A 26,868-nucleotide genomic window follows, 5' to 3' on the forward strand; every position below is an offset into this window, starting at 1 on the left:
TTTATGAGACCTCATATTTGAGCTATTATCCATGACGTCTTAGATATGTCCGCTCAACTCACAATGAGCTTATCTGCAGCTTTGGTAGTCATATTCTTCATTTCTTTCCATCGACCGTCAGTTCTGGTATTTTCATTATTTCCTTCTATTTCCCTTTCGATGGCCGTTGTTAAATTTTCTTTTGCGCTCTTTTCTTTCAGTATCTTCGTGTTCCATCTGGGTTGTTGTGTCTCTTTCTTCATCTTCTTGTAACGCAGTCTGCTGTCCATGATCCCCATGCTGTGATCACTATTTATACCTGCACCGGGGTAACTCGTACACTTTCTAATTTGATTCTCGTATCTCTTCCTGACCAGGATGTAGTCAATTTGGTATCGTGCTGTGTCTCCAGGCATATTCCATGAGTATCTTCTTCTCGGATGTTGATCGAAGATGGTATTTGCCACTACAATATTTTTCTCGTTGCCGAATTCTATCAGTCTCTCTCCCGTTTCGTGTTCACAATCCGAAGAATCCTAAGCTGCTTCCTTCTCGCCCCTCGCCAACTACAGCGTTCTTATCTCCCATTTCTAGGTATTAGGTTTTCCTACCCTTCTACTGTTCCTAGAACCTCTTCCGAATGTTCGTGATCATGATCGACATGTGTAAAGTTAATTAAGTAGAGGTTCATGATTTTACAGGTTGACAAACTGGTCTTGTAATTCATCAATTTTAAATAAAATGGAAATTATTTATTAAGCATTCGTTACAGCCTGTTGACACATCTGAAAATAAATTAATTTTTCGTATTATATTGCAATTAGGCATAATTTAAAAAATACGAGAGGTAAATCAATTAAATGAATCAATAATATCATAATAAAACCTAGCATGCTGGTCAATACGCTTCTCATTACGCCAGGCAGGCAGGCGGCGGACGTGCGAATCTCAAAAACTCGCGTTTCAGAAGCCAGGTATCCGGCAAGCATAACACGCAAGGAGGTATCCTCGTAAAAGGCTGCGCTTGACTCCTGCTCCTGGCAGCGCAGGAAATTTTCCCCCATCCCCAAACACTAGGGGTTCCCCATTGGTCAAACACATTGGAGAGGAGGAGCTAAAGCCAGAAATAAAAACGCATCAGCCAATCCAGTTGTGTTTTCCCCTTCCCAGTCAAGAAAGCCAAAAAAAATATGATTGGTCAAATTTCCCTGGGGCATTTAGAAGATCCGCCTACTAGTCCAACGAGCCAATAGGCCACCAGCGATTGGTAGAGTGGTGTGGGGTAAAGCCCCCGCGATACCAGGAGTAAGACTCAAACGGAACCTTCTACGAGGATACCTCCTAGCATGTTATGTGCGCCGGGTAGAAATCTCCAAAATCTCAGCACCCGATTTTGGTTTTCATGGGACTTTCGAACCCCATCTCATGTATTCATCGCCGAATCTGCAATTATTCTTCCAAACTGCACTTTAATTCACTTTCTTTTTAACAGTCAATGGATATATCATTTTTTAATCTAAAGCGATGGTCACCGAGCAAGATATTGGGGGAATATCCAATATTTCGTCGTAATAATTATTGTCCATGGTTATTTACTATTCAACGTTAATTTAATATTTAAACCTTCGTAAATATTTGTTTTTTTTATTCTTCCACAATTATGAACGAAAATTATTCTACTTGATTCAAACCATCTCTAACAAAAAATATAGTTTTACTATTGTGTTTAGTGTAATATAACATGGATGATAAAAGTGAACAAAAAATTATACATTTTCAAATGATTATATTTTCTATATTTGCCATTGTCGGTGGTCATTTTTAATAAACAATTAAGCTCAGAAGAGGTAGCCTTTTGCATTCTTAACAACAATTTGAATATTTTCGAAGTTTTAAGAAGCACAGTTCATGAAGAGATGTTGTTAAATTTGCATTTGAATATTGCGTACTAGGCAAAAACCTTTTGCCGTCTTAACATTAATGCATGAGAGGGGTCTGCTTGGTGTGCCCAAGATCAGATACTCAAATGCATAATGGTGTACAATGAATAAGGACACAGTGTCTACTATGAATAAAAAGAAACAAACATTAAATATTTTTGTAAGAGATTTAATTTTTGTATTTTTTCATAATACATATTTTTCAATATAAATTTATATCATTTTCATTTTTGTAGAAATATGACTTTATACAAATGTACAACAAGTAGAGTCTACATAATGAGAATTATACACAGCATGGCACCCCTATGAGCTTTGGTAAATGCTTGTGATGAATACAGATGAAGAAGGCACAAAGGTATTCATAAAAAAGTAATTGAACAGTAAATTTTATTGCTATTGATTCCACAATAATGTTATCAAAGTTGCTAATTTAGTTGCAGGCTACACTTAAACAAATGCACCATTGTCAATAGAAATTTCAATATTATTACCATGTATAAAAATTATCACCTAATTTTAGTTTTCATTAAAAGGAGGACTCTGATTACTTAATGCCAGGGTGCACTTGATGAGTGCTAATTATATAAAGGTTGATAGTGGGCAGAGTTCTGTATTCAGGAAGCCCAAAAACATGATTTATTCAAAATGTTTTAGGTATTATTGCTGAAATATTTTAATAAATAGTAGCAATAGTATTTGGAAGAATTCAATAATAAATACATATTTTTTGATTGATACACATTGGTATTATCTCTCCCTCCCTCTCTCTTTCTCTCTGTGGTACAAAAATTTCTTGTTGCCTTCTTTAAGTTCATCAGCAGCTAGTATAAAACACACCAGTCTTCTTTACAGAATTCTTTGATTCACTTGCAGCCAAATCCTTAAGCTTTCCAGGCTGACACATCTATCACTTGAAAGGCAAACATTAATATTTCCATCTTAGGTTTGATATAGTATTTCTAAAAAATATACATTCACTTGATCAGTGTAATTCTTTCATGGAGTCGTTTCATCAGGTGAGTTTTTCTTAAAAAAAACTTAGGAACTGATGACTTTACCATTAATGTTCACTCTCTCACAAACATTCATGTAGGCACAGTGGCAAGCATCCTACCTGCCATTTCCCTGATGCATATGAGCTTATAGTACTGACTTTCACTCGAAAGGGAGACCAGTCCCTTTGTTGAAGAGGCCAGCAATAGATATTGCTGCAAAATGACAGCAATTAATTCACTCGTGGTGAACCAGTCTTCTTTGAGGACAGAATAAAAGTCTGTGAGAAGATGTTGTCAAAGGATCTCTGATGAGCTTCTGGAAGATGGAACTAAATCAAGGAAACTATAGGAGTAAGGCACTATTATTGGCTTGTTTTTACACATTTTGGTGATGCATGCCTTGTCTCCTTTTTCTTCATCCAAACAAATTTTTCGGGGGAAGTTACGACCCCAGTGTTTATGGACCACTGACACAGGAGTACAGAAACAGCCAAATAACACCACCAATAACAGGCCAATGCCCAATAAAATAAGTACGACGGAGACCACCTGCTGCAAACTTGGAAGGATGACCACCACAAAATACATGAGTGATGAGATGTACCATGGTAACCCAACTTGATTCTGAAATATAACCAAAGATCATTTTATACATGTTCAAGTAACATGAATTAAGATTAACATACTTCTTTTAATTTTCTGAGTTGGGATTGAATTAAGAATGATCCATAAGGACTAAATTAATAGGGATTACAAGCATTTCACCCTACATATAAAGCTATTATTTTTTATTAAATGACTAATTTATGGCATATATTAAAAGAAAATATATGAGTTAGGGAAAAATTATTTCACTTCATGCAAAAATGCTTCGAAAATTTGAGGAGAGGACTGATAAATATAAAGCTAAGGATCAGAGTCAAAACTACTAGCGTGCTAAAATGGCAAAAGAGTATTTTTTTACTTTATTTCTTTCCACTTATGATAATCTCCAAAACAAAACAATTCAGAAAATATGTGAAGTAGGGGTCAGGAGGTGCCAGGATCTATTTGTTCCCTTGGTTATTCTGACCCTGCTATCGTATACAAAATTATAGACCCATGGACTTCTGATATATATATATATATATATATATATATATATATATATATATATATATATATATATATATATATATATATATATATATGTGTGTGTGTGCGTGTGTGTACACAAAATATATATTATATATATATATATATATATATATATATATATATATATATATATATATATATATACATATGTATAATATATATTATTATATATATAAAACATACACATATATATATTTGTTTATTTATATTTATATATATCCAAGGACTGGATGATAAACACATTGAAGTGTTTCTCTGGTCGAAACTGTGACAAAACAATACACTAAACAGATTCTGAATTTTTGAAATGTGTGTTGCATATCGATCCTAAAGTTAATAACGTTATATTCACTTCATCATCTTTTGGCAACAAGAAATCAGTCAAGGTGATATGGTGGCATCACAAGCATCAATGTAACAGATTTTGCTTTATTTACATCCAAATTTGGCAAAATCCACATTTTATCTTAGTTAATGACCAATTTGCTTCCTCTAGTTTACAGTTAATACAGTAAAAATAGCATTACTAATTTTGTTAAATATTTAACAAATATCTCAAGATTCCAGAATCTGTATTAAATTTTGCTTGGAGATAGTTTGGACCAGAGAAACCAATTCAAAGTATGTATATTTATCATTTTGCAAGTATTTGCAGCCTTTCCAAGGATATAATATATTCATTTTATTTATCTAGGAAAATAACACTATGAATACAGCTATGAATTTTTGGAGACACACTTGCATTGATTCAATAAACCCTTGTGGAGATGTGTACCTAGTACATTTGTTTTACTATCTCAATGATAATTGTCAACTTAGAGCTGATAACCATGGTATACTGCTGCCAAGCTATAATTAAGCCCTTTGCTCTACAAAATTATATGTTAGCATTAATCATACTCCTTTTGTGTCTAGAAACAATAGCAACAAGTGAAGTTTTATATTTTGTCATTTATGCAGCCATACTCACATATTCTGCCCAGAACATTGGAACTATCAGCCCATTAAATTTTCCAATTCTGTGTATTCCAGTGACATTTCTAATCACCAAGTTTGACTGACTCCTGGCCCTGCTTTCCATTGGAACACCAGTTATCTGTAATTGATACAAATACCTCAAAAGGGTGACAAGAGTAAACATTATTGAGGAAGCAAAATATCCTTGGGGAACTCTTTTTGGACCACGGACATATCACATATTTCTTTGTAGGGACCATTGGAAACACTTTGACCCCACCTGGTGAGGCCTCAGTGGGGTCTCATAAAGGTGAATAACAAAACTGATCCAAAGGCCTTTGAGGTAAAGGCTCCACATTGATGAGATTCTTGATGCAATCATTATCAATAAATGAACCAGACTACCACTAAACTTTATTTTAGGAAAAAGAAATCATTACAAATAAAGTTGTGCATTGCAGGGTTTGATATTTCCTCAGTAAAAGCCATTACATTTATTTTATGGTTTATTTGCTAATTTTCTTAATGTAAAATCTCTTAAATGATTTATGACTAAATCTAGTTCTCTTTTCAGCAGTAAATAAATTTATTCCCCATGGAAAATAGACTGATTATGTTGTAAAACTCTCAGACCATGCCATTGGTAACCCAATTGTTTTGGTTGAAATTCAAATTCTTGTGAGTAAGATTTTTGGGATACCAGATCTTCCTGGGAAACCATAACTGGCACAGAGAAAGGAACTGGCCCCCATACCCTGATGTGTAAATTTCACACGCTGTTAGGCTTAGTACTGGGTGAACTCTACCATCAAGTACCAAACTGACCTTAGGGTTGATTACTGTGTTTATAGTTTATATACAGGGTGTGGCAACATAACTTCTTTTTTCAAAACAAAACCCCTTTAAAAAAGGAAGTTATATTGTTGCACCCTGTATAAATAAGTCAATAGATGGATTCTCTCAGGCTGGTACATGAAGGGTGGAAAAAATTGCTTTATGACTCAAAAATATTTAATGCTTATCTGGATCAAATATGTGTAATAGAAATTAGGTTCACAATTGAACTAAATTATTTCTGGTCTTTGAAATGACATTTTTTCAGGCAACAAGGAAATGTTTTGCTCTAAAATGATATATTTTCTATGTGGCAAAATTTATTATCAGCCCAGACCTCTTTCCTGCCATTTTTATGAACCGTTGCTAACAGTTAAACTTAACCAGTAATTGTCATTACTGTCAGTTTCAAATGGATATAAGCTGGGCTTTTACTTCCACTACCTAACTCATTAGGTTTTTTTACTAATACAGTTTCATTGATCCATTTACAAGTTAATATAACATGGAACATATACCATCAAAACACAATAATATTTTCATGATTTCAAAACCCTAATTTGTTACAAGGACTTGTAATTAAGTTTCTAGACCCGAGTTTGTCTCTAACTGGTGGTAGAGAATCGTGCCGTAGACCTTGGTATTCCTCTCAGCTTTATTAGTGTGATGATAATATTTTCATGGCCAAAAACCAAGTCATGAATTTTATTTATATTTGTGTAATTTTTAACCAGGAGCATGGCTATCGGCCACAGTCCATGTGTGCGTGTGGCAAACAATTAAGAAAACAAGTTGGAATAAGAAGAAGGCAAATGGATGGTTATTAATAATGTGGGTGAAAAGAGGAATGTACTGGGGGAAATCCAAGAAAGGTAGAGAAAGTGGATGGAGAACTTAAAGAAAGGTTGTGGTTTGTTAAATGCCAAGATAGAGGGAAGAACATTGGGTAAGTAAGACAGCGGAAGGTACTGACTGAATGACTTTCATCATCACCATCTCAACCCTCACAACAGTGAATGTTATGATTATGGTAAAAGTCTCAGACTCGGTGCTAAAAAATCAAACTTATATATGAATAAAATAAAATGCATAACTTGATTTTAGGCTGAGAATATGACCATTCATAATAAAATTTATAAATTAATTTCCAAAAGGCTCAAAAGTTAGGTACATTTGGTCTATGGCATGGAAGAGCTGGCTCTTTTCTTAAGATACCACTAATGGGTATTCATTAAATAAGACCTTAAACAAGTGTACAAAGCCCCTGAGGTTTTAAAGAAGCTGCACGAGATGCCACAAAACTTTGATGGAGTCATCTACTAATGTGAATTCTAATGCACATTAGAGGATGACGATATTAAAGTTACTCTTCTTTAAATTTGTCAAAGGTAAAACCTTTTGTCATAAAATGCTTGCTTTAACCTTGTGGACTGTGCAACACAATAATGAGTACTTGTGACATTGTATGTATGGTATTTCACTTTGACATCTTGTTCCTTTAAAACTCCTAAAATTTCAAAGTATATTAGGATACCTTAGTAGCTTAATTGACTGAAGCACTGGGTCAGATGATATGTACCTCTGAGGGGTTGATAACATTGGTAAATAGGATTTAGCTGATTAAATAAGAGAAAAACACTTCAATAATGACAGTAATTAACCCAAAGTTTGATGTGATAGGGGAGGGCACAGTTCAGCTAATATTTAGCCCTATACAGTGTGTGCAGTTATCACATCGGAGAGGGAACCTTGGTTCAGTTTCCAATGTCACCTGCCATTTCCCAGGAAGACTTGATACTTGAAAAATCACATATCATGGGTGAAACTGAGGTCAAACTATAGTACTAAATTAATTTAAACGCCTATTCTTCTCTTTCAAAGTTATGCACCTAATCAAAGGCTTGTGTGTTAGCACCATCTGCCAAAAAAAGCCCTTGTGGTGAATTAAGGACACAGAGGGATAACTTGCATTAGATAGCATGCACTTAAAATTTAATGAAATGCCATCAATTGCAATGGTACAAAAATATTTTGTATGCATATTTTGGAACCTTTTATTTTGTTCTGTGTGTGTCCAACTTAATTGAAATAATATTTTGCACTTAAATTATCTATATGGGGTAACTTTTACATTTAAAACTTTTAAAATATTTTTCAATATATGATTCATATGTTTTATAAAAAAACCAAAGCAACACTTGAACAAATTAACATCAACAGGGAAGATTATTTAGTAATTTTTAAAGGTTGACTTACCGGCTCAACAATAACATATGATCCATGTTTTGAATTTTCCGGATGAAGCCCCTCCATGGAGTTGAATAAACTGAGATCCCCACCCATAAAGTGAGGAAATGAAGCAGCTATTGGAAAATCTGTTCAGGAAAAAAGAGAAAATAACATTTTAAAATATGATAGTAACTGCCTTACACGTAGTTTCAAGTTAACACCTAACACAAGCCAGTTTGGGATTTTGGCCAGTCAGTAGAGAAAATTAACTTTTGATACATAGAAATGGCGATGAAAGTAAGTGGGATGTTTGCTATGAAACATTAAATCTAATGCATAACAAATTTCATTTTAATATTTATACACACTATGAAACAGAGAGAAACTTTCCTAGGAAGTTAGCACATCTTTACGTGCCATAAAATGACATGAAGGTGATTTTGTAATATGGATGCAATTTGTTCTCTAATGATAGTGATAAGTACTAATACAGTTCACCTTGAATCCCCAATACACTCTCTAGCCTCACAAAATAGTGTTTTATATATCATCTCCTCTTTCCCACTTTTCCAGTCCAATTTCTGACTGGAATTCTTCCCAGCCTTTGATTTCTCACTCATTATGTCAGAGCCCAAAAAAATCATCCTTAGTAATATGAGAAACAAATTCAACTTTGCCATTGCAAGTTTAATCATATATGCCATATGACTTGCACAAATTTCAGAAGGATGTTTAAAATGAATAAGTTCATGTCTCAATTTAACTGCAGTGCTAAATGGCCTTTCAGTGAAAACTAAATGTTCTTTATCAATGACATGGGTAGTTCATCATAGTACAATGACCTCTGTACTCACTTTAAGCATAAAACATCTAAGTTTATATGTTATTATGTCTCCCACTATATTTAGTCTTAATTTTCTGTGACAATTGTCCTTAAGACTTGTCTTAGAAGTCAAGTGAACATGAGTGGAAAAAGGAGAGTATATGCAACTCATGAAACTGAAGATCCACCAAAATTTATGAGGTAAAGTGAAAGCCATAGAGTTTGAAAATGAATGGTACAACGCACATAAATTTAAGTTGCAGTCAAATGTTTGAATCATTATTTTGAATAAGGAAAAACAAGAACTTCCATTACATCTACTATGGCTACTTCTGTGAAGAAATGCACACATTGACACAGTGTATTATTAGAAAAATTGGAAAACTTCTTGTTTTAATGGATTGATTCGAAATGGTCAAATGATATGCCTCTTACACGCGCACTTATTTGTGCCTTGTTTTGATTTTATTCAAGTAGATGAAAAAATAAGAAATGATGAATGAGGCCTAAAACACTCAATGAACACTTTCAGAATTTTAAATGGTGATCAAATATTTATATTCCATTTTGATGGGCTAATCAGCAAATCAATGGTAGCACCAAAATGATGAACAAGAACTTAGTCATCACCATCATCCCTTGGGTAGAAGTTTGAGATACTGAAAAATATGTCACATGTGTGCTCCGTAGAAACAAATAATAATGAATATTATAAATAGTGGCATAGCTACGAGAGAATGGAAATGATAAGTCACATCCTCCCACATCACCAACAAAAATGGATGTACAAGTATGCTGCAATTTATATGATACATAAAAATATTGGTCCCTCATAATTTAAATTAAAACAACCTCATATAATTTTGATGTGTTCAATCTGAACGCACCATTGGTAAGAGGTCAAAATTCAAGTCCCCTTCAGCAGACCACAACACCATTTATCCTTTCTACAAAGGTGTACACTATCTTCCTCTCCCTTGTGAACCATAGCCCTAGGGAAAAAGATAAGTTCCTGTCCCTCTCTCTTCCAGTGAAGTGCTGTTATTGTGTCCATGAAATCACATTCCTTGCCCTGGGTCTGATCTGATCCCTAGAGACAAGGCATCAAGGACTGATAACATTCTAAACTCCCAAGCTTTAATTTTCCTGACTCCTGCAGTACAGGGAGAGTTAGAATTATTTTATCTTCACTCTGGGAGGAGTAAGGGAAAGATATGTACTTCTCTTTTTCCTATAATAGGGCAAGTTAAATCCTCTCCTTTCTCCCCTTAGAACTCAAATGAACAGTGATGGGATGAATGCAAATCCTCACACTTGCAACTTCATGGTAGTAATGAAGCCCCAAGTGATAGAATTTGATAATTTAGAGATAGAGGAAGATTAATTATATTGTGTTGGCCATTTGCAACTCATGCTTTTGACAGGTGTTTTATTCTGTTGGTACTGCAAGGAATGGCTCCTATCTTTTTTGTGTTTATACCAAAGATGGGCCATGCCTTATACCTTGTTAAGTCTCCATTAATATTAGATAAGTATACATGTATCTAAGCAGAGAAAATGAAGTGCCTCAATGGGCCGCTTACCATAATAACATGGAGACACATCAAGTAAACCTGCTGGAAGTAATTTTTCCTTTGAGTAATCCCTGATGTAGCAGGAATTATCTGGATACTTCTCAGATGTGTCAAAAGAATTGTTTGGCAGGTTGAATCGATATGCAAGCATTCCCTTTCTCTGCACATCTTGGGCATAATAAAGAGGGGTCACACGGCAGAGAGTCTTTCGAAGGTAGAGAAGAGTGAAATTCTTTGTGAGGAACTGAGGATATGCAACTCCTTCAGAAGAACCAGAAGCAACATCACAAGGCTCCTCATCCCAATACCCAAGGCGTCGGCTCCCCCTGTACTTGTCAATCAGGAAGAAGCGATCCCCATTCCCTGGTCCGATATACACCGTTACTTCATCCCTGAAGTTTTGGTAAATCTGTAAGAGAAAACTCCCCATTGAGATATGATGAGGAGGTAATAGAATTAGTATTCCTCACTTACATACATTTTTATGTGACATACGAATTAAAAATTTAATTTGGGGAATAGTTAGACATTATTGGAGAGAAAATTTTTCGATCAACCATGAAAAAATCATATAGCTTACAAACTTAATTAACAAAATGAGCAAATTTATTTAATGTGTACAATAAAAATCTACATAACCTGATATAAGATAAAGATTTTAAAATTAGAAATCCACCAAAATTTTATGAAAATACACATTTAATACGGTAGATGGTGATGTAAATAAAGCAAAGAGAACAGCAGTATTTGAAATTTAATGCACCTAGTTTTAAATTTCTCATTTTATGCTATTAAAGCCATACAAAATATTATTACTTTTGTTTTTCATCGATCATTCAAGGGTTTAGGAAAGTATTTTGGAAAATGGTTAAAGGATCATGTTTACAAAAATCACAGCTCATACATTTGAGTGGTGTTCACTTCTGTCTTATTAATTTGCTTTTTCTAATGTGTAGAGTGAAAGGTGGTATGTAAAGGAAAGCATTCTCTTGTGGTCTGTGACAGAGGCAACAGGGGTTGCCTCTGTCACAGAGACTTTGTACACATTTTCGCATGCAAAATTTTGAACTATGAAAGATAATTTATGTATAATTATTCCAATATAGTGGTGGGAATAGTAGATTTACAATACATACATTTGTAATCTGGTATATGCATATAAAATTTATGGCTAGGTTGACATACAGGTAGCTGAAGGCCTGGTAATAGTTTGGGTAAAGGCAATAGTTTGTGTCCCACCTTGAAATGTTAGGTCCGTTGTTTTAGATGGGCTTTTCTGAGTTAAAGCCTGTAAAATTCTTTTAACTCCACTAAAACTTCTAGACTGAATATTTCATTAAAGTGAAAAAAACTGGATTATGGATATTGTATTTAAAGTAAACACTGTGAAATTATTTAAAATACAAAATGCATACTGATCATTTGATCAAAAGTTAAATCTTTTAAAACTATTTTTCTATCATTCATCACCACCTATTTTGCTATCATAATTGTAAAAAAAGTTGAAATGACTGCAAAATTTCATAATTATCAGTGAATATTTCTACTTAGCCTACTACCCACTTCACACCTTTTTGGCTATTTGTCTTCGGTTTTTTTGCTAACTTAATTTTGTTTGGACAAAGTATAGATGACAGCAATGAATAAATGTTCATTAAAAATAGCTATCAAATTATAACTATAAGAAGTGCTGTGCTTATAACAGAAAACATATAGATTACTGTCATATTTGAAGATCATAGACTCATAGAACTAGGATCTTCAGACTTCTAGATTCAATCACATTTAGGTTTCATTCGTTTTTCACTGAGCATTTTTTTTGGGATGATATTTAATGAAAGTTTAATACAAATTGATAGGGCTAACATTTGTGAACAATAACCATGCATGCAGAAAACTCCATTTTATCATAAAAAGATTAAGCAATAGGTGACACCAATTTGCACCAATATAAAATACAAAATATTATCTTGGAGACTAATAAAAAAATACAAAGTTGCAATGATATTAATGATTTGTTCCAGGGTTTTCTTCTGATAAGTGATGATAAAAGAGAATCTGTCAACAGCTTGGACAGGAAGATTAATTGGTAGAGCCCATTTTAATAGAAGAGATGTGCATTTCTCATTTATTTATTTTTATGCCATTTATTTCAATTTTCCTATCATCTACAAAGGACCTTGATTTCTATGAATTTCAACACTTATTTTTTTCATATTATCATTACAGTGGTGCCCTCTTAGAAGTAGTAGATTTTGGGGAGGCGACTGACAAGTGAGGTCATTTGCTCCATCAGCGATGGGAGTCAATACATTAAGGTTGGAGAAACCAGGCACCGGTATTAACCTACTCTTACCAAAAGATGCCAGTTTAACATCCCAATCGACGAACTGAAAGTGCTCTCCAAAAAGCACCTCAAGTAGGTATAGAGATACCACCGAAAAAGATCTGCCGTCTCCAGGATTTGAACCCGGGCCCTCTGGGTGGGAATCCAGTATGCTAGCCACCACACCATCTTGATCCCCATAGTGTCCTCTTCCAGGATGTCAAAGCTGACTCAAAAACATTAGCCAGTTCACATCACATTTATACATTCATTTTCATATTTTTTACTAATTAATAAATCATAGGTATTACTAAATTATCTTGCTCAGAAGTTATCTGAAAAAAAATGTTAAAATTTTTTTTTAAACTTGCCGTGTGCAAAATTCCCATATTATCCACTGGAACAAGAAATGGCAAAAGCTGCCTCGCGGTTTGAAGCATTGGATCTGAGTAGTTCCAAAAGTAATCATTCACTGACATTTCCACCAATGGCTGCGCATTAAAACTCTTCAAGAAGAAGTTGAAGCTCATTTTTGTGATGAATGATGCATCATGCAAGTATGAGGCCATGCCCTAGAAAGATATTGAAAAGAATTATGGAAATAACTTGATAAGAAGGAGATTTATGCTGGATGATAGTTTGACTGAAATTTTCTTCACCTATATCCATCGATCATGCATCTACATACGTGTAGTTATCAATATTAGATATGTCTATTCTTGGGTTGTTCGTTTGATATCAAGGATATAAAAATGAGAAGAAAGAGGCTAATGTTTGGTTAGTCTTAACATAAATATGCAATCACAAAATTACTTGTATGACTATGAATATATATGCCATATTCTTCATACATGCAAAATCAAAACAGTGATCAGCCCTGTAAAGATAACTTAATTACACTATACCTTAAAATTTGAGCGATTTAAGCATTTGCTTTAAAAGTGAAGAACCAAATATTTAGGATAGACAATTAGCCAATTCCCTTGATAATATACCCTTTTGAGAGTCTACAAAGATATGTAGTTACCAAATAACTTCTTAATTACATTATAAAGGTATGTATATGCATAATTTTGGATTATTGATCAACTTCCTTACAGAGGACAAATAAAATCTATCAACACAAAAAATTAATAAATAGATTATGTAGAAATAGTATAAAAAAGACACTGATTCTAGCAAATAATTCTCACCAGCAAGGGCAGGTTAGGAAGGACAAGACTAGCATTTAAGCTTAGTGTATTCATCTCAGGAAGGAAGTGGGCAGTGCGATGAGCAACATAAGTCAATGTGCCATTATCATTGAATGTGATGTTTGTGTGCCTCAGTTTCTCTCTGAAAATGATAATACAATAGTTTTACTAAGAGTAACTGGCATAGTAATATATTGAAACAATTGTTTATGATAAAATTTGATTACACTTTATTTCAAATTGCTGTGAAGATAATAACATCAAGAACCACTCTTAATATTTCTTATGACTATCACAACAAAAACCAATACTTCAAGCAAAATAATAAGGTAGGCTACAAAAAGAAATCAGGAATGCATTTCAGAAAATAAATGAGTATAGAGATGTAATCCATCCAATCACAATTTTTCAAATTTCAGTGATTAAATGGATGACAGAACTCATTTATTTTTTTAATAAAACTAATAACACAATGATGAAATTGTTTCCATGAATGAGCAATAAGCTGGAGAAAATTATACGTGAAAGCAAGATTAGTTGGTTCATAGGTTTGCATCAAATGTTCCCAAGGCATTAGTATCAACAAGGCTAGGATCTTACTTTATGCTCTCAATAGGTCTTTAGATTCAGGCCACATTGGTCCTGGCCGAGGGCTGCAGGTTAGTAAGGGGTTGAAAGTGTGGCATGCTGAGTAAAATAATACCAAATCAATTGGAGAAATGCATAATTGCTAAAGGGGTAGATTAGTTGAGAACAAAAATTTCCCTTAGATTAAGGGTAGAAAATATTTATGTAAAAATATCACACTGATATTGATTTTCTCAATTAAGAGCAATTGGTAATAATCATGGGGTTGCAGTGATTTTGAATTCTGGAATGTCGTAATTATTCCATAAAATATACCACCACCAAGAAACTACAGTACAAGTAGGTATCTATTTCAGACCAGTGCATAAAGTTGTATATAGTATAGTCTGGCATATAGTAATGATTTCATTACGCACTAAGCAGTGACATTATATGGCAATGATATCATATGATGAAAAGGAAAAAAATAGCAATAATCATAGGCCATAAGTGAAAAAGGAACATCCCATTGTAGTAACATGATTTTATGACCGCACTAAGTATAATCATGATATCCGCATGATAGGTACACATACCAATGTGGAGCACTGTTCATCAAAACCACATAATCACATGGGACAAGTGATAACACTAGATCTTTAGCGATACATATGGTAGCTATCTTCTGGCCAACTATTAAGTCACTACAAACCTGAATAGATCAACATAAATGTATAGTAATATCCATTATGGCATTAAAATATAATATTGTCTTTTGGCCCAGTTTGGAGTCAAAATAAATGTATTGGCATCAATAAGACATTACAGCCGACCACATTGTGCAATTTAAATTAGTTGCTCCCAAGAAAAGATACTAATCTTAAAGATGTATTTAACATAAGTTTAAATTCTTCATCTGCTGTAGAAAAATGCATATAACAACAAGCATTCATTTTCGTGTCTATAAAATGAATGCTAGCAACAGGTTACACATTAAACATGCATAATGCCTTGTTCTGAATCCAATTCCTTACTCTTCTGGTAGAGTGCAACTGATATGCTCAGGTTATGGGATTGTTCTCAGTTTGCTGATGTACCCATATATTTGTACAAAATTCAATTGTTTTTTCTTTACACTAAATACTTTTTTATACCCTTTTCACCAATTTTTATTGCTACACAGAAATATGATATTAGAACAGAAAGAAATAAAAAATTGGTTACAATTACAGAATAATTAGGTAATATGTATTTCAAATGATTAAAAAAAAAATCAGTAAAATATTTTTGCTTTTATTTGGAAGGACACTTGTATTAAAGGGGGAGCAAAGCATTTGTTAAAAAAAAATTGGTGGTATGATTTTTAAAGAAGCAGAATTGAGTAATTGCAGTTTTTCAAATACCTTAAATGCATTGATGCTTATTTGAAAAGCATTGTTTATTTTAGGTAAACCCAGAGTCACACTCAGTGCACTGTAAAGAAAGCTCTAGCAATATTTAATCCAAACTTGATTCATTGTGTGAATATGAAGGGGTGACTTGTAGTTGAAGTCTCATACCTCTGCTCACCTGAAGATAAATGGACCAACTTCTTCAACCCTTAGTTTTTCTTTCCCACTGAGAAACTCTTTTCCATTGGTGATGTTGAAAACATATACCCTCAGTAGAACTTCATCCGGAGGATTCCTCCACCACTCATAAGCTGGGAGGCCTCGAACCATTTTCAGCCTCTGTGAAAATAAAGGAAACAATTGTCATTACATTTCAAATGGCACAAACCTTATGGCATTTTATTATTATCGGTTATGTACTGGTTAAGGTTAGTTTATGATAGACAAAAACTACCAAAGGATACAACAACAATTACCATGTCTCTCTTATCAAAATAACCTTACAGCCAACCTTACATTATAATACTCTTCACCTTTGCAAACTTTCTGCCACCTAACATCCTATCCCACTCCTTTTGATATTTGAATAAAATAATATCCAAGTTTTTTAAATATTTGTAGACACTTAGGAAGTCTAGGTATTGTAACTTGCATTTATGAAATAAACTATTAAGGATATTTTAAGACCAATTCCTAAGTGAATGTGACATCAAATATTAAGGTTGATGGCTATAAGGGTTGACAAATGTTTGCACTGGCAATGCCCATCTCTTCCTCTCCCATGGGCTACAACCATGACATGGTGGAAGGGCTTGTGCGTTATAATAACCCCTTGAGCTGTGCTGGCGGGAACCTTGATAATTGCTCCTGATAGAGTCACCCATACCTGATGGGTCGCAGGCTAAGAACAAGATGAAAGGGAGCCCGCGCAGCATCTGTTTCTCAGTGAGGCGGCTTCAAAGCCATCTGAACCCAGTGGGGCGATCACTAGTGGTGGTGTTACGTAAAAAACATTACTGAGGAAGGCAACAGGAAACTACCTCAATTATTGCTCCCAAGATTTCTATGATGGACAGCATAGAGAAAAAATAGTCCTGGTAACTACAGGACTTGGCCTAATCGGCTATGTGTCGTGCCCGGCAGCGGTAAAGGTGCCCGGCAGGCTTCAGCGGTCATCATCTCACGAAAGCCTTGTAAAGCACGACCGACAGCAGCAGGACAGAAGATGCAGAAGAAGAATACCGAATTCATTGGAATAGGAACTTGGAATTTTAAAACAATATTGAGGACAGGTAAATTAGGGAATATAAGGGAGAGACGGTAGTCCAAGGGGTAGAGCGTTGGACTGCTGACCGGAGGGTCCCGGGTTCAATTCCCGGGTAAGGCACTCTGGGCACCTGCAGCTCCACCCAAGCTATATGATTTTTCGGGTACCAGGCCTTCCTGGGAAACCATAACAGGTACAGGGAAAGGAACTGGCCCCCTTACCCTGATGTGTGAATTTCACACGCCGTCGGGCTTAGTACTGGGTGAACTCTACCATCATCTACCAAACCGACCTTCGGGTTGATTACTGTGTTTATGGTTTTATGTTTTTTTAAGGCGAGAGATGAAAAGAGGAAATATAGATATTTTAGATCCATTCAAGGTGAGATGGATGGATAGTGGGAATTACTGGAGTATGATGATAGTTATAGAGTAATACACAGCGGGGGGATGAGAGCCAGCGAGGGGTTGCAATAATATTGAATAAATAGGTAAGGAGAACCGTATTAAACATAGACCAAGCAGGGGATAGAATATGACTAGTAGAGATAAAAGCAGAACCGAAGAACTTGGTCATTGCTCAGATATACATGTCACCAAGCAATCATAAGGAGGAAGAATTCAATATTTGACATATACGATCAGTTAGAAGACATAATCGCCTGTGTTCCTGCAGGAAAACATTTGATAGATATGGCTAATTGGAATGCAACGGCAGGCAAACGAAAAGATGGTACTGAGGTGGGAGACTACGATTTAGGTAAGTCACCGGATCACCTGCGCTATTAGCGATGAAAGCAAAACCTCACGGCATGTGAAGCCAAAAAAGGCAACAAATACCACGTGACCGTGCAACGTGACACTGTCTGTAGCCTGCCTGGTGCTGCGGTCTGACGAGCATTTTTCGTATATTCTCACTTCACTAGTGCAGAACATTTTGAATGAGATCATTTACATTGGCTTGTAAGGTCAATATTGCCTCAACGACTCCGTCATAACTATCGCATGAGTGAAAAAAATCAGTAATAATTGGGATTGTTTTCCTTTTTATTCACTTATTCTAAGCAGTACGTATTCTAGCATTCAAATGCAAAGAAGTTACTGAATCTTTATCATGTAACGCGATCATGAATAGGAAATATGGATCACGATAAGAGTGAGCATTATATGAAACAGTTAAATATAGGCATTGGAAGGGAAAAGGGATGCTGAAATAAAATTATTTCCTTTCTCATTTCAATCTCCTCTCTAATTTACTAATCTTTCCTTAATGTATTTTCGTAGCGTACCGTTGGAAATGATTCACAAGTTATTTTGAGTATGGTGCGAATAACCAAAATTATTCGAGCGTGCAGCATATCATTGCATTATCCGCTTAATCATGCATCCCTCACAGTCTCTCAAGGTCTCCGCTCACTTCCACATTCTGCAGCCGTCTTTGCTTTTTACCCCGGCGATCCAAGACAAAAATGCCGCAAGTGGTGGAGAGAGGAGAGGTGACGGCGGGAAGACATAAATTAATTCAACTGTCCGTAAGATCACACGAAGAAAGCGTCCAAAGCAAAGGCTACGGGTTCACAAGTGACCAAAGTCTATTTGTATTGATTTTCAAGGAAGATTATTTTTTAGGATAACCCGTAAAAAATTGCACTCTAAAAAATGTTATCCAAAGAAGGATTTGAGGTTGAAGCATGAATTCTTTTTGCGAGCTACGATATCTACCTAATATTACGACTTCGACGGAAACAAAATAGTCTAAAAAAAGTGAGAAAATTACTGCTAGTTAATGGAAAGCTGGAAACTCAGTAATCAGGAACAATACAGTTTTGTGAAGAAACATTGATGAATGGTGGTATGGATATACTAATTACGTCGAGATAATAGTGAGTATAGGGTCTTTAAACACCCAAGAGGCAGCAGAGTTCCAAATTCCAGATAATGGGTCCTGGAAGTACTCTATAAGGTTGCGTGTCAAATAGCATTTAACCCTCTGCGAATAAACTATTCTCGTTTTACAGTAGATATCAAATCTTTAAATTAATCCTACATTACCAATATTTAAGTGTCATTAATTGTGTTAATTTAAATGAAGTTTAAGTTCAGATTATATCACGAGATTCAAAGATACACTATCTCTCTGTTTTACCGTTAACGTAAACACGCTATCATTCCCCTTCAAAGTCTGCCATTATTTATGGTATTCTACCGTTTAAAATTAGTTTTTTGGATGGACGCAGACTGAGCACCGATGCGTTTCTTAGCCTCTTCTAAGAAAACGCAATCTGACAACTGACACTACAAATAAACCCCTCTTCAATTCTGAAAACGTTTTACCTCCCTTCATTCCGTCCAATGAGCCTATTCTTTTCCTCCTCCTACTTCGCTTGCCTGAAGTCCTATCTTTTATCACAGTTTGCAGCATTCCATCTCTAACTAAAATGCTCTGCCTCCAAGTTTCCACATCCTTTGAATTTCACTTCCACCATAGGTGAACTTTTCCACAGTTTTTGCTTTCTTATTATAACGTTAGCTTCAGCTTTCCTCTTTTTTAAAAAATCTCATGGACGTTATTTTTTTACATTCATTCTCATCCTATACTTATCACACTCAATTTATAATACGCTCGGTCTGCAATTCAAAGCTATTAATTATGACTTTTAAAAGACCTACTTGGGAGAAGTGTATGTAATGTTTACTATTGTATGACACGCTTGACAGATGAATTTGTTCGGTCAATTAATATCATTATTAGCAGCAGATGTAGTATGCAAGGCAGCGTTCGAGTCCCGGCGCAAGAGTCCCGGCGGAAACTCAACTTCCCACGAAAATTACGAGCATTCCAAGGTACACATTACCTTGGTCGGCTGGGCTAGCAGAGTCATTCTTAAAGCAAACAAAATTTATTTTCATTGAAATCTTTCATTCACTTGTATGAATAGAAAAAAATAATTACTCACCTCATTCATGAACAAGTCGAACGGCGTCCATATAATGGACAACACACCAACAATTATGCTGATAATTCCTGATATGGCAAGGAAAGCAATACCTATAAAGAGAGGGAAATTAAAATTAACATGGAATCACACCGAAAATAAATTAACTTTTTGCACAAAAAAATTTAATTGGCGTTAGTTTTACGAATTGAAATTTTAACTTCCAACAAAAATGAATACAAGAAACTAAGGAAACAATTTTAAGATGAACAAAAACATATTCCAAAGATAACGGAGACAGTCTCTGCTAGAGGAATCAAAACAAACGTACAGTTTAAGATCTTCAATCAAACATCTAATGAGATAGACAAACTTAATGGTCACTTGGTGGAAATTACAAATGTTGTGGAGGAATAAATTTCATTGTTATGTATTCATTTTCACTCAATTAATTTCAATTCACAAACTGGTTTCAACTGAGCATCGCTACATTCATACTGTTCCTAGATATGGCGATAAATATAAAATCATATGAGTGGATTGATTGTTAAAGAAAATCATAAGAAAAAGAAGGGTAAAAGTCTGGTCAATCCATTTTGAAAGTATCCTTCGAATTGAAACTTATATTAAGACAAAACTAAATGCAGAATTTTGGGTTATTTCAGTTATTTTCTTCTATGAACTTTGATGCATCTCCTGAAATAATTCCAAGCACTTCCGTAGGATCATGCTGCAAATTAATTAATTAAATCACTCCTCTATTAAAATCATAGTAACGGTGAAGAAGAAAAGAAATGTGAAATATATCGTTTCGTTTGAAGCTCAACTATCAATCATATGTGATCTTAAGCATAAACGCACTATTATTAACCCAGTTTTAACTCCGAATTTTCTAAACAATTAGTTCATTCATTATTAGGCGATCTTCTATTGACAACTTCGTGATTAAAGTTCCGGAAAGAATTAGATATGTAATTTCAAGTGTAACTAATGCCTCTTCTTACGTGAGATGCTATATATATATATATATATATATATATATATATATATATATATATATATATATATATATATATCAAAGTTTAAATAACTTGTGTTTCTCATTATTGTGGTAAGATACTTGGGCTTAAGCATATGCATATAAAAACACTCAAAAGGAGAAGATTTGCAGTTTATGCTTGATTTTTACGATTAATTTGTTCGCCTTGGTTAATGCATGCTGGACATGCGCAGTCACGAACTTTATTACGGAGGCCGAGAAAGAAACTGCTTCAATGAACTTTGCTGCCATGAGATTCCTTTATTAGCTTGAGACATCGTTAGTGTGTGGTAAATTCATAACGAAGAAGCCATAAATGTGATATTTCCTAGTTACGAGAATGAAGCTATATATACCAATCAGAATCTCAAGAATGGGATACATCCTCGACTATTAAAAGCCGTTATGAGCCAATAAAGTCTGAATTAAGGTGCAGTTACCACCAATAGCCAGGGATCAAGAGTTTTTCATCAATTGTCCGAGGCATCTATCAGTTAACTTTGTGAAATACTGGAGTTAAAACTAATTATGTCCACGAGGAGTTTTTATAGTGATGTTCATGAAATGCTTCGCGTACTGTAAACGATGAGGCCTCTGTACAAAATTTGCGTTCATATAAATTTTGTTTTTTTAATATCATATGGGGATTTTGGACTTGGTAATCCTCCTCCATATCATGATACTAATGATAAAGGGGCAGATATATAATTAAATACAATCCTAAGATCAAAAAAAATATTTTGTGTCATTTATGAAAACGTATTAACCGAGGAATGAATAAGGAAGATTCTTCAAAGGTCTGATTTGCTCTTCAACTTTGGATATTTTTGCAAGTATATTTAATCTCTTTTCGTTCACAAACTTAGACCAGTCAAATTTTCTTCCCATGTGAAAATATTACTGGCACTAATGAGACATGATCTTCTCGGTGCATGAGCAAATAAAAGCTGAAAAAATGTACGTAATTTCCTAGACTTAAAAAATAATTTCCTCAACTTATTTATACTTAATTATAAATTAGATATTTATTCTGGTTTTGGCGATATGATTCATAATTTTAATAAATTATGAGGCAACGTAAAGTTAAGAGTAATCAATATATCTCTCACTGTAATTTAGATTCTTTTACTCGAGTAAAAATATAAAACATGAGAGACCCATTTAGAGCTCATGAGGTGCAAGTGTGTAAAACAACAGTGAATTATCATATGTTCAGAATAATTTGAATTTAAATTTACTGGCATTGTAATTTTGAAGCTATTTTAATAGATATTAAGGATGGATCACATTCTTGTCTAGAATATCACCATTTTCAGCTAAAATTTGATTTCTAATACACATTTTGAATTTTTACCACGCAGTGTTTCGGATAATTTGTTAGATCGCAGTATATATCTAGATTGGACGAAACCGTTTCTTTTATATGAACATATAATTACTTAATAAACGTGGTACGTACTAATATATCAGTTATGCAAAATTTTCTGCAGAGAACTAATACTTTAACAAGACATTTCACTCCTTGAATTTAAAGAAAGTACCGCCATGTACGAGTGGGAACCTAAAGGTTATAACGTGACATGAAGTGAGTATTTGCAGTAGTCCAATTCAACATCTCAAAGGTAAATAAAATACCGGTAAATCAAAGAATAATGGGAGACATGAACAAGCAATCTTCATGATGTGTTCTCACTTCATCTTATGCTATAAAAATCTTCGACGATGTTCACATGGATTTCGTTCTGCGACGTTCACATACGTGACTAACGATTCAGGAAATTGGCTTGGTCCTAAAGATACGTAGATCCGGTATGCAGGCACACGTTCCATGATGAATCTCTTATTCAAAGTGCCATGTTATTTGATTGATAAGTCTTTCAGCCCAAAGGTTGGCCAACTGCGGCCCTCCATGCTTCCATTACCATTGGAAACCATATTATTTGATCTTATACGTCCTCTGGCCTTCCTCGTGAGATCATTAGTTCTCTTACATCCCTTCTAATGGTAGTATCATTCATCTTGAATTCCGAATGTTAGCAAAGTTCACCTTTCCTAATTCCTGTAGATTCATGGAGGTTCTTGTGGAAGGCCTCAAAGTCAGTCGAAATTTCTAAAACACGTTGTGGCGTCCGTTCCTTGATTAAAATGCTGATATTGGCATTCAGAGATTGAGAATGGCTTATATATTGATGTCGCAATTCCAGCATTTTATTGAGTGTTTGTCTATTTTGTATTTTAGGGTTGAGTGGTTACCACACGCATGAATTGGTTTGTATTTGAATATCGTTTCAAAATTCATACATTCACGTAACGATCGTGAATTCACCGTTATGTAGCTGTTCTTAAATGATGTAAGGTTTTTAGTAGGAAGGGGGGTACGTTATTTCATTCCCTAATGAGAGATGAGTGTTTCCGGTGGAATCTTACGTAAGGTTCATTATTGCATTATTCAGCCATTTTAATGAAAAAGAATTTTAATTATCCTTCATCATTAAGGAACACATTGTGCAAATGCTCACTAATGGAACTGTAGCTTCAGAATTATTTAAGCAATCCTCAAACTCTTTCAAGAGTTCCGAAACTTTCGTATCATTTAAGTATTATATTTATTCATTATGAGGTTAAATTGAAAAAAAGCAAGTATTCTTTTTCGATAGTGGGCGTATTTCAAAACAAACAAATAATTGACATGATGAGTAGATTATAGTGGTGAAAAACGCATTTGTCAAAGCTAAGTGAACTTAGTTATCTCCTAAAATGTTGATTTATGTATTAATGATAACGCCAATAATTTCATAATATTATAAGGTAGTGGAGGATTAATAGTGCCAGCCAACCCTATCTGAATAGGTCTGAGGAACCAGATGGTTTGTATTGCTTCGGTGAGACGACAGGTCACCTCCTCAGTGTAAATAATCGGAAATATCCTAGGGAGAACATGAGGAAAATAGTGTAATGACCAGTGTACCTTCCCTGTGTAAGAGAAGAGATAGAAAGGCAGGCTCGTGGTGAGCGCGGACTATGACGCAGGGTTCACATTTTACGTATCCTTAAATGGGGGAAGGGGTGTACAAAACCGAAAATGACATGGCGCAATCAAAGGACGGCCCCTATTCAATCAAGAATTCCCCGATAGCGGATCAGCTATGCCAATCAGTTAGTCAACGTTGGTGTAATCATAAAACTATTCAGAAATAACTTTGAAATCAGATGAGCATGTAGTTTAATCGGGAAATGTACTTTATTAGAAATTTTGTAATATAGGTTGAAATCGCGGTCAAATAAAAACGGTTTCATTATTGACCGCACCAATCAACTAAACGTGCCTTCACGCATGTAACCTCATTTTGGAAAACACAGGATGAAAAAACTTCCCGTCCCTCAACGGAGAAAAATTACGTCTTTCAAAATTTACAGCAATATGCTTCCATAATCTGAGAATCCTCTCATTTAAACGTTAAAAAAAGCGACTGATAATTTGCTTGATCTCAGAGGGCAGAAGAAAGAAGTAAATTGGAGACTTGTTATGTATGGGGACGGAATAAGATGGTAAAAATAACAAGTAAAAAGGGAGGTTCGAGAGGAGAAGTGACTAAGGGTAGAGAGGAGAGGAAGTTGGTGAATGAAGTACGAAGAGACCAGAAAATGTGAAATGTTGAAAGTTTTTGAGATATCAAAGATAGATATTGTAATAGATGGACTAACAAGAGGCATGTGAGCGTGGAGGAGAGAAAGGACAAATAAGTAATGAGGGCTGGAGAAGGAAACAATGTTGAAAAAAGATATTGATTTAGAAGTCAAAGGTGATGCGTAACAACAACTTTCAGGAACCACTCATCTTTTCCTCCACGATGGACCAGCTATTGAAAAATATGAAGTTATTTCCTCAATTTGGCCTGATTTACCGAAAGAAAAACACGCATTTCTATAGGGAGGGGACTGAAGAGATTAAGAAGGTTGATGCTCGGGAATTCCGTTATAAGAACTCCTCATGGATGTTTCCTTGTTTACTTTCCTTGAGTTGTGAAATACCGTAGTTCATTAACAGCTCAGCGAGACTAATAAATTACGTGTGCCGTTATAAGGCAACTTTGAACTGACTAATTATTCAAAAACCAGTTGACTTAATTGAAGGGACAATCTTGACGCTTTAGCCTTATATAAAATATTACGTAGGCGTGCAATACCATCTGTGAATACAGTGTGCATATATATTAGATTAATGAAATATATCATTCAAAGAATAAATATCAGCAAAGGCCGTCGTGGTATTGTCATCTGGTATGCCTACGTAATCATTTATGTATTCGGTAACTGTATTTTCTCAAAGAGCAGAGGAAGTATGTAGCCGCTCGCATAGGAACCAAGAAGTTAAAAACTGTGAATTTTTATACACTTTCCTCGATTAACTTAACTAACATGCAACTATTTCAGAGGGTAAAAATCATTCGTCTTGACTTGGATTCGAACCCATATCCCTCGATGTCCGACCGAGTACTTAAGCCAGTTAAGCTATTGAAGCGTCTTCTTAAACTCCACAATTTCAGAATTTAATAGGACGTCTCGATAGCTTAACTGGCTAAAGCACTCGTCCGGACATCGAGGGATCTGGGTTCTGATCCTATCCCGGTCAAGGCGAAAGATTTTTATACTCTGGAATTGTATTGTTATATTGCATTGAAATGCATATTAGCGGATGACTCCTTTACAAGTTACTGTTGCGGCATCTCCCGCAGTTTCTTGGAATTTAACTAATATAGGCAGCAATAATGATAGGGAAAAAATGCGTTTTTTTTCAGGATTTACTAAAGAAATTTATTTTTTTCTGTTTTGAGAGTGGATAGCTGAAATGTTTAATTACTCTTAGATTGTTAAACTAAAGCAAGGAGACGATTAGGTTATATCAAATTATAAATGCGACGATACAAGGTGATAATAGCAAATGAAACTGTCAATTCTCATTTTTAATATTAGGGAATTTTTTGAATTGAAGAAAAATTTGGACAGAACAAATGTGGGAATTCACAGTCGTGTCTTCAGAGTTGCGTATCGTCGGTGGAAGGCGTGAGATTGTCTAAAAATGGTATTGCCGAAAAGAGCTCTCGCGGAAAATGAAAGAAACATCGTGGAGATACGAGGCCAAGGTTCTTACGCAAACATTAATGTAAGCCAAACTTGTGTCCCAAGGATCTTCAACTCAGATGATAACGTTTTCCACTCCATAAAATCTTCTCAAACTAATATGCGACCCTCGATGGTACTGGCAGGTTTATTAAAGCCATAATCTATATCTTTACATGTAGCATTATCGATCTCCTCACCAAAAAACAAACCTTTTCTTTCAAACAGAACAAGCAATAATTTCTTAAAAACTTTTAGAAGCCAAATGGTCGAAGGGTTTCTTTGAAAACTTTTTCTCGATGCGATTTGATCGAGAATGGACTCGAATGGATCAAGCCTACAAGATGATTACTTTTTGACGTCCAAATTTTAACGTTGATTCAGATTCCCTTGAGTTAAAGTAGGAGAATCATATAATCTCACTAAAGGCTTTTTGTATCAACCTGGATATATTAATAAAACTTTGGGATGTAAAAGCTAACTAGCTAAAAACTAACTACCAATAGGGGCACTGATTTTGAAATAGTAAGGCTCCATGAGAGCTAGCATAATAAAGCT

The 26,868-nt window shown here is 34.8% G+C and overlaps 1 protein-coding gene across 1 annotated transcript in view; it reads right to left on the reverse strand.

Moving 5' to 3' along the window:
- Positions 1 to 2,125: 2,125 nt before the first annotated feature.
- The window catches only part of LOC139687511 (scavenger receptor class B member 1-like), a 144,013-nt gene continuing 119,270 nt past the window's right edge, over positions 2,126 to 26,868 (reverse strand). Inside the window, exons 3-10 of the mRNA XM_071584703.1 lie at positions 20,172 to 20,263; positions 16,127 to 16,287; positions 13,991 to 14,132; positions 13,169 to 13,369; positions 10,481 to 10,880; positions 8,102 to 8,220; positions 5,025 to 5,150; positions 2,126 to 3,541 (exon numbers count right to left, since the gene is read on the reverse strand). Coding sequence (XP_071440804.1) covers positions 3,212 to 3,541; positions 5,025 to 5,150; positions 8,102 to 8,220; positions 10,481 to 10,880; positions 13,169 to 13,369; positions 13,991 to 14,132; positions 16,127 to 16,287; positions 20,172 to 20,263 — 1,571 coding nt within the window. The 3' untranslated portion in view covers positions 2,126 to 3,211. The remainder of the gene's footprint in view (positions 3,542 to 5,024; positions 5,151 to 8,101; positions 8,221 to 10,480; positions 10,881 to 13,168; positions 13,370 to 13,990; positions 14,133 to 16,126; positions 16,288 to 20,171; positions 20,264 to 26,868) is intronic.

Source organism: Hetaerina americana, unplaced genomic scaffold (assembly GCF_022747635.1).
Source record: "Hetaerina americana unplaced genomic scaffold, ioHetAmer1.1.p SCAF_2, whole genome shotgun sequence".
Lineage (NCBI taxonomy): Eukaryota > Metazoa > Arthropoda > Insecta > Odonata > Calopterygidae > Hetaerina > Hetaerina americana.